Below are 9,774 nucleotides of genomic sequence, written 5' to 3' on the forward strand. Positions count from 1 at the left end.
ACGGGAGAAAACAAGATGAGGGGTGGGGGGGGGGAGGAAAATGGGGACCAAGACATGTGAAAGGGTATCAATGTATTGGAATTGATGCACCATCTATCTGGCAAATATCATGTAACCCTTCTATTAATTACAATAAAAATATATGAAAAAAATAAAAATAAATAAAAATGGGGTTTACATAAGTTATTAAGAAATGTGATCATTGCTTTTCACCATATGGTGGTCACTGTGTTAAACAGATATAGTGATCAGATATGACTAATGACTAAAGAGATGTTTTTTATTTTAACTACAGATAAAATACAATGAAAGAAATCATTCAGAAAACCTTGTCTAATTCACTATTTGCTTTTTTCAAGAGGTGAAGCAGTGCATCATCCTGTATTAGAACATAAATAAATCAGTGCTATGTGCCTAAGACTGTATGTGTCCCACATGGGGGATAATTAGATATCCATTTAATGAATGGGGAAATAGTCACCATTTATGTCAGCCCTCAAAGGTACAAGTTTTGGGGAGAAAAGGTTATATATTTATTATTTTATATTGATGAAACCTTGAGAAGCAACTTAAAATTTAATAGAATGACTACTGTAATAGTAACAATGTATTGTATCTGTTTTATCTTTTAAATATATATCTTGTCTGATAAAGATCATAAAAGGATATTTATAAACCACTTTCTTCTAGGACTGTTTATATCTTTGGATTTGGTTAATAATTGAAAAAAAATAAAACGTCCCAAAGGCCTGTGGAGATTATTTTTTTCTTTGAATTCTCATCTCTTTATCTTATGTATTGAATAACTGATAGTGCCATGATTTCTTTTTCAGTCTTTTCAATGGATCTCATTATTTAGAGATTTTATGTAAAATGGCATCACAGGACCAAAGATGTGGTGGATCGACTTACTTGTCTGATCCTCGACTTACAGCAAATGGTTTCAAGATAAAGTTGCTACCAGGTATGATTGTGTGATTTAATATTTTCTGGCTTGGAAAAACAAATCTTGTTCTAAGAGTTACATTTGGATTTCAAACTTTCAAAATCAGTGACTTTGTTTCGTTAGAAATCACTGTCACTTGTCTGTTAAACAGACTTATTTTAATAAGATTGCCTCTGATCTTGAAACAAAGTAATTTGATTTTTTTAATGCAATACCTTGCATTTGCATTTTGCAAACTAATCTATAAGGTAATTTTGTTGTACTTTTTACCATGTACAAACTGTTCACACTGCCTTTTTTGCTTAGCTAAATTACTAATTTACAAACAATTTGAAACATGAATGTATCGGGTACTTGAATGACTTAATAAAAATGGTTACTTTTATATATATATATATATATTATTGTAATGAATAAAAGGGTTACATGATATTTGCCAGATAGAAGGTGCATTAATTCACATATATTGATACCCTTTCACATGTCTTGGTCCCCATTACCCTCCCCTCTACCCCCTCAACACCCCCCCCCACCCCTTGGTTTTCCCTCTTTTTCAAAAAATTCTTGCTTGGTTTAGTAGACATGGATCATTAGTAATCTTACATGTTCATAGAGAGCATGGTATGATTCCATAACTTTGTTACAAGACAATTACAAAATCATGTGATATGTTTTGATGTTCCAAACTTAATTATACTTGATTTTTGCATTTTGAAGGATATCTGTCCTCATCTTTTAAAGTCCTACCTCATTTCTAGCTATTTAGACTTGATATGTAAATTTCCATGTATACAGTACCAGGTTAAGAAACATTCATATTTTCTTCATTTTATTCATCTTTTACTCCCATTTTTCATTAAGTTGTGTTTTAGCAACTTTTTTTTTCTAATTTAGTGAGAGTTTTCTAGTAGTGTATTAGCCTTAAGTCAGCAGTTTTTCAGTATTATAAAGTATCTTTGGATAAGGATAAAAGCCTCAAAGAAATGTATCTAGTTTTAAGAAAAAAGTTTGAATATGACCCTAAAACCTTTGCTTACTGTCAAAATAACTTTCAATACTGCTTTAATAATAATCTTGTATTTCTTGAAACTGAAAATTTGTTAAACCGTGTATTTTCCCTGAAAACTAACAAATATTTTATGTAATTTTATGGAAATATCTAGAAAGTTTAATGCTACATAGTTCCAAATTAAAAGTTCTCCATGTGTGTTTTTATAAACAAATTAAAACAAGTAAATCTGTGAAATATGTATAATTATCAGAGCATATCTAGTCAGTCAGTACTGTATCCATACAAAAGTGAAAGATGTGCAGATGTAGAATTTTAGATTTTGTTTTCTCTTTTTTATTCTTCTGATTTTTTGTTTTTTGACTCACTCTCATTATATAGGATAGGGTGGTCTTGAACTTACTGTAGACCCAGCCAGGCCTTGTATTCCTGGCTCTGCCTCCCATGTGCTAGGATTTAGATCATGTACCACCGCTCTCAGCTTAAACATTTTCATATCTATATAAATATGTAAAAGGCATGTGATTTATAATACTCTTCAGCTTACCATTTATCTGACTATATACTGTTAAAATCCCATTTGAACTCTTCTTGCTTCTCAAACTTTTTAGTTTGTCTTTTACTATCTCACCTTTTAATGCTGTGATATATCATCATACCTGTTTTCCAATTGTTCCCTGAGGAAGAGCATTAAAATACTTGAACTGTGTACTCTTCCACCATTGCACCTGTCATTTAGATCAAGAAACTAGTTGTATCAGCACAGGTAAGAAATTAGATATTGAAGTCTCAGGATCTGAAACTCTCAAAGTTACATCACACCTCCTATTTTTCTAATTTATTAATAGTTACTAATCTAAAATTTAACTCCTTTTCCTTCTAGTTAATATCAGATGGTGACCTGTACTATCTTCCAGAATCATGTATTCTCAAACCAAGTTTATTGCTTTAGAGTATGTGCCATGAGAATTATCTACCTAATCATATGGTTAGCATTAATTTTAATGATAATTATCTGAAATAATTTAGGTGATGTTTCAATTTTAAATATAGCAGATTATTTTTTGCTAGTACTGAAGATTTGGGCCTAGGACCTTGTGTAGCGAGATAGGTGTTCTACTGTTGAGCCACACCTCCAACCCTGTTTTGTTTTTTTTTTTTTGCCAGTCCTGGGCTTGAGCTCAGGGCCTGAGCACTGTCCTTGGACTTTCTCAAGGCTAGAGCTCTACCACTTGAGCCTCAGCACCACTTCCGGCTTTTTTCCTATATATGTGGTACCGAGGAATCGAACCCGGGTCTTCATGCATGCTAGGCAAGCACTTTAACCACTAGGCCAAACTCCCGGCCCGTCCAACCCTGTTTTTCACTTATTTTTAGAGTGGTGTCTCACCTCCTGACCAGTAACCTATTTGAGCTTCAATCCATCTAGTTTATGCTACCTGTCATTGCTCAGATTGCAGACATGTGCCACTGTGTTCTGTGTCCATCTTTCCTTTCGTGAAAGAGGGGTCTTGTGAACTTTCTATCTGGCTTGATCTGGCATAAAAATCCTCCAGTAACCAGACTACCATGTAGTTTATTGTACCCAATTATGGGTTGAGAAAGGGGGGTCTCATAAACTTTTCTGCCTGTGCTGAAAAACTATGATATTGCTGTTTCAACCTCCAAGTAGCTAGTCCTATAACTGTAAGCCATTAGCACTTGGCTTGTCCTAGAATATTTGTTAAAATAGCAATATTTCATTCCACCCAGTTAATTCATATTAATAAATTATGTTTTTACTTAATTATAAGTCAAAATACAAAAAAAAAACCCCAAGGACGTTAAAATAGTATTAGAATAGTGGGATAAAACTTGAAGGGCAGCAGTTTGCTAAACTACTTAAATCATTTTTATTTTAATAAATATCATGGGACATCATTTTCTCTCCAAAGTACGAAATGTTGTAAGCAAATATAAGGAGCAGACCAGCTGTAACTGAGATTAAATTAAATTATATAAAGCACATGTGGTGTCAATGAGCACTTATGACTTAATGTGAAATCCTATGGGAAATTATTTGTTGTCCAACTAAGAAACAGAACTTTGTGTTGACTATTAAATCCTCATGAAGGTTTACTGAATGTTCTAACAGTGATTTTGTTCTTAATGGTCATGTTCTGGAATATAATTTTAACTAAGCTATGTCTGTGTGTTTTTATTTTTTTTTCTTCTAGGAGTTTCCATTACTGAAAGTTACTTGGAAATAGAAGGAATGGCTAATTGTCTCCCATTCTATGGAGTAACAGATTTAAAAGAAATTCTCAATGCAATACTAAACAAAAATGCAAAAGAAATTTATGAATGTAGACCTCGGAAAGTGATAAGTTATTTAGAGGTATACATGATCAGATTTTGATTATTGTTGATACGGGATTTGGACTGGCCTCACTTGTTAGTCAAACACTGTACAATGGAGCTATTCCCCAATCGTTTTGCTTTAAACGTTTTTCAAATAGTGTCTCAGTTTTCCATCCACCTTTATAAATTAATAAATGGTTTAAAATAAAAGTATAGTCTAAAATGGTTTGCTAAAAGTTGCTTATTATTTTTGTATCAGCCATTATAGTTATTCTGGACGCTAAGATCTTGAGTCTAAAAGCCAATCCAAGGAGAAAAGTCTTAGGAGATACCATCTCCAAAGGAACTAGCAAAATACTGGGCTAGGAGTCATAACTTGAGTGCTAATCTGAGTGTCAGCCAAGGAAGCTGGAAACCCTGAGTTCAAACCCCAATAATGGTGGAAAAGCAAAACACCCCCCCCCCATCATAGACTGATGGTGGTAAATCATATCATGGTTTCTTGCTGTAACATTATTTCTTGGGTACAACTTATGGATCTCATGAATGAGGTTGTTTTTTTAGTTTTTTTTTTTTCCAGTGAATCGCTGTGTGGCTAGACCCCTTAAGATTGATCACATGCCATATTCTTGCCTAAAATTAATTGTAATTCAATTTGAAGTCTTAATCTCTTTCATAGTAAAAGAAAGGCAATGTGAAAAATAAACTATTAAGTAAAAGGAAGTTCTACTTTTCTGATAGTGTCTACTGAAAATTAGAAGTGAGGCCAGTAGTGATCGTTGGCAAGACCTCTTTCTGTTCTTGAGCTGTCTCCAACCTCACTTCACACAGCAGTGACTAATTTCAGTAAAATGTGAAAAAGTATCAAACTTTGTTTTAAAAAAAATCTCTGCTTGTTTTCTGTGTATTCATATTAAAAGTCCATCTGCTCCTTGTCCTAGAGGATGATTCGTCCCTTGCCTGACTCCTCATCTTGTTCATTTCTTCCCTTTAATAATTCTGCTACTCTCACTTAGAGCTTCTTTTCTCTCCGCCTGAAATGCTTTTTTTTTGTCCATGATCTTTGGGTGATTAAATTTAAATAGCTTTAAAATGCTATCTCTTAATGTAAGCTTTGCCAACCACAAGTTACTTTATCAAGTTGCCTAATTTAGTGCATTATTTATTATAATTTTCTTTATCTTAGCATGTTTTCTGTTCCTTTGCACTAGAATACAACTTTCATAAGAGCAAGGATCTTTTTTGTGTGTTCATTTTATATCACCAAAACATAAAACATGGGTGCTACATATTCACTGAGTGAACAAAATAAAAGTAATCAGCTTTCTTACTTCTTCCTAGGATGTTATATTTCTTGATTTAATGATTGTGGTTAAAGTGTATGACTTTTCTTTTTACAGGGAGAAGCAGTACGTCTGTCTAGACAACTGCCTATGTACTTACCAAAAGAGGACATTGAAAATATAATCTACAGAATGAGGCATCAGTTTGCAAATGAAATTAAAGGATGTTTTCATGGTCGTCCATTTTTTCATCATTTAACATATCTTCCAGAAACTTAAATGTTTAAGAATATTACTGTTGAAATCAATGAGATCTTGAAAGAATGAGTGTTTTTAAACCATTTTTTATTATCATGTGTTAAATGAGTATGAGTGAAAATTCCCTGGCTTATTTGTATGTTTAAAAAGCTGTAAGAGTTGTATAAAAATTTAATAAATCAATATAGACTAGTCATATTTTATCTTCACAAACTGCCTTCATTGTAGGTTCCATGTTGAAATACAGGTGCCTTTCTTAGATGGTTCTCTCTTTTTTTTTTTTTCTTGCCAGTCCTGGGCTTTGGGCTCAGGGCTTGAGCACTGTCCTTGGACTTTCTCAAGGCTAGCACTCTACCACTGGAGCCTCAGCACCACTTCCGGCTTTTTGCTATGTATGTGGGGTACTGAGGAATCCAACCCCGGTCTTCGTGCATGCTAGGCAAGCACTCTACCACTAGGCCAAACTCCCGGCCCCAGATGGTTCTCTTTTTGAGGGAGAACTTTCCCATCATGATCTCAGCTTGTGTACGTAATAGAACTGTTTACAGGGAACATAGGAAGACACAAATTATTAACAGAATTAAGAGTAAGATCATTCTTTTTTTTACATACATGTTTTCAAAAAAAGAACATCACACAGTGAATTTGTTTTGTAAAATATATCATACTGAACACAATGTCTCCAAAGTACAAATTGTAATACTTGGAATTCTTTCTTTGCCCAGCCTTTTCTTCTGCCAAACTTGTCTATTTCTCATGACCCAAATATTGCTTTTTCTTCCATGACTAGGTTTATAAATTTGGGACACCTTTGGATCATTTGGATCCACTGAGTAAAGTATCTGGGGACTGGAGAGGTGAATATATATTACTCCCTGACGCTACTATTTTTTTCATATATTTTTTATTGTAATTAATAGAAGGGTTACATGATATTTGTCAGATAGATGGTGCATCAATTCCAATACATTGATACCCTTTCACATGTTTTGGTCCCCATTTCCCTCCCCCCCACCCCCACCCCTCATCTTGTTTTCCCCCGTTCCCTATCCAATTTCAAATAACCAAATACAAATATATCTGATATATCAGGTAACAAAGTGAGATACTGTAAAAATACGAGATAACCAAGGGACAGCAAAAGAGATGAGAGATAACATAGTACCTTAAGAACAATAATCATTCATTATATGGCTTATGTTTCTATATCCTAGAGATCCTTTCATTTAGCGTCCTACTATATGGCCTTTTGCATCAAGGTTTTGCTCTATTGCAAATCTCTGCTAGGAGAGCCCAAGGTTTCTAAGTCTTTCCATTTCCTTACAAATGAGGGGATGTCGTCCTTACTGACAGCTGCATAGAATTCCATTGTGTATAAATACCACATCTTGTTGATCCACTCATCAACTGAGGGACATCTAGGTTGGTTCCATATCTTTGCTATGGTAAATAGTGCTGCAATGAACATTGTTGTGCTGGTGGATTTAGTATGTCTTTGTTTCTGGATGATTGGGTAAGTGCCAAGTAGTGGAATTGCTGGGTCATGGGGGAGCTCTGTTTAGTCTTTTGAGGAACTGCCATACTGCTTTCCATAGTGGTTGAACGAGTTTGCACTCCCACCAACAGTGTAGTAGTGATCCCTCCTGGCCACATCCCCCCAGCATGTGTTGTTATTAGTTTTCTTGATCATGGGCCATTCTAACTGGAGTGAGGTGGAATCTTAGAGTTGTTTTGATTTGCATTTCTTTTATGATCAGAGATATTGAGCATTTCTTCATGTGTGTATAGGCCATTTTTGTTTCTTCTTCAGAGAAGACTCTTAAGTCTTTGGCCCATCTTTTAATGGGATGGTTGTTTCTTTGGAGATAAGTTTTGGAGTGATTCAGTTTTTTGAGCTGTTGATATATTTTAGATATGAGGCCTTTGTCCGTTGTATGGTTGGTGAAGATCTTCTCCCATTCTGTAGGCTTCCTAATTAATTTACTACCTATGTCCTGATTGTTGCCTCATTCCTCTCACTGTTGAGGTAGAGGAAGGCAGTTGATTTTTAAGGGTTAATTTTGCTACCCTTCCAAAGTTTTGAATCAGCTCAAGGAGCTTGGGAGTAGAGTCTATAGGATTCTTTAAATACAGGATCATGTCATCTGCAAAGAGGGAAAGTTTTTACTTCCTCTTTCCCCATTTGGATCTCCTTTATGCTTGCTTCTTGCCTTATTGCACTGGCTAGGAATTCTAACACTATGTTAAAGAGGAGAGAGAGTGGGCCTCCTTGTCTCGTTCCTGATTTTAGAGGGAATGGCTTTAGCTTTTCACCGTTAAGTATAATACTAGCTGTGGGTTTGTCATACACAGCCTTTATTATATTGACGAATGTTTTGTTTTGTTTTGTTTTGTTTTGTGTGGTTTTTTTGCCAGTTCTGGGCTTGAAGTCAGGACCTGAACACTGTCCTTGGACTTTCTCAAGGCTAGAGTTCTACCACTTGAGCCACAGCAACACTTCCGGCTTTTTTCTATGTATGTGATACTGAGCAATCGATCCCAGGTCTTTGTGCATGCTAGGGAAGCACTTTACCACTAGGCCAAACTCCTGGCCCCAGCCCTGACTCCACTTTTTAAATAAAGGCTTGTTCAAATAAATCGCCTTTGGACTGTACTGGCTTTCTCATGGGAGTCTGGAGCGGCTCGAGTGAATTGGCTGCATTTTCTGGGGGAGACCCTAGTTGAGCTCTTGAGCCCACAAAAGTCCAGGCTGTCGGCCTCCAAGTTGATGTAATCTACAACTGCTCCATTCTCTTTGCTTCCCTTCCCCAAAAGCTGGCAGCAGTCCCAACACACAGGATAAAGTGACTAGAGAGGTTGATGACAGTCAAGCCCTTATCCCAAGGATGGAATGACCACTGTTATGGGCTAAGAGGTACCTGGATGTAGAAGCCAGGCAGGAATATCCAGAGAAAGCCCCTGAACTCCTTATACTAAATGAACTGTTCCAGGTTTTGGTATTAGGGGCTTGGCCCTCCATGTGGATGCTCCAGCATGCTTTTGGTGACTAAGGGCATTAAAATCTTTATAATGGAATCTCATCTTCAGCAACATCCACAATGAAGATAGAGATGGTGCTAAAGCCTAGGGTGGGTAAGACCTACAGACTCCTTTTTGTCTAATGTTTTGTCCGGATAGTTACTAGCCATGTCTATGAGGTTTTGGGGGGCCTGAGTTTAGATGGACATATTTTTGTTTTATTTATTTTATTCAGTTGTTGGAGCTCAACCTGCAGAAATTGGAATCCCTCCCATCACAGCCTATATTTCTTTTTTCGTTTGTTCCTTTGTTTTTTGTCTGTTGTAGGGTTTGAACGCTGGGCCTCCCTGAGCTCTTCAGCTCAAAACTACCACTCTACCATATTGAGCTACAGTTTTTCTGGTGATTAATTGGAGATAAGAATCACATGGACTTCCTTTCTTGGGCTGGCTTTGAACCGAGATCCACACGTCTCAGCCTCTTGAGCTAGGACTACAGGTGTGAGCCCCCAGCAGCTGGCTCACAGTCTTCATTTCCAAACACTTGCCTTTTTAATGTTCATTATATCTTTTCAAAATTCCTTCAGTGTTGTATAATGGAAGGGCATGGAAGAGCCATTAAGTAAGTTTAGATGAGGGTCGACACTTAAAAAATATGGTGGCTCAGGGGCTGGGAGGTTGGCCTAGTGGTAGAGTGCTTTCCTAGCATGCACAACGACCCAGGTTCGATTCCTCAGTACCACATACATAGAAAAAAGCCGGAAGTGGTGCTGAGGCTCAAGTGGTAGAGCTCTAGCTTTGAAAAAAGTCCAAGGACAGTGCTCAGGCCCTGAGCTCAAGCCCAGGACCAGCAAAATTAAGGTGCCAGTACTGATATCAAAATACTTAAATACTAGACATTCTTGGAACTGGTTTGTTTCA

General features: G+C 36.3%; 1 protein-coding gene across 3 annotated transcripts in view; it reads left to right on the top strand.

Moving 5' to 3' along the window:
- The window catches only part of Pms1 (PMS1 homolog 1, mismatch repair system component), a 75,993-nt gene extending 69,974 nt beyond the window's left edge, over positions 1-6,019 (top strand). For all 3 annotated transcript variants that reach the window (XM_090354471.1, XM_090354473.1, XM_090354472.1), the window contains 3 exons: positions 834-964; positions 4,172-4,332; positions 5,696-6,019. In XM_090354471.1, the coding sequence (XP_090210597.1) occupies positions 834-964; positions 4,172-4,332; positions 5,696-5,857 (454 nt within the window). In that variant the 3' untranslated portion in view covers positions 5,858-6,019. The remainder of the gene's footprint in view (positions 1-833; positions 965-4,171; positions 4,333-5,695) is intronic.
- Positions 6,020-9,774: the final 3,755 nt, after the last annotated feature.

The sequence above is a fragment of the Megascapheus bottae genome, chromosome 21 (genome assembly GCF_031878675.1).
Source record: "Megascapheus bottae isolate mThoBot1 chromosome 21, mThoBot2.hap1, whole genome shotgun sequence".
Lineage (NCBI taxonomy): Eukaryota > Metazoa > Chordata > Mammalia > Rodentia > Geomyidae > Megascapheus > Megascapheus bottae.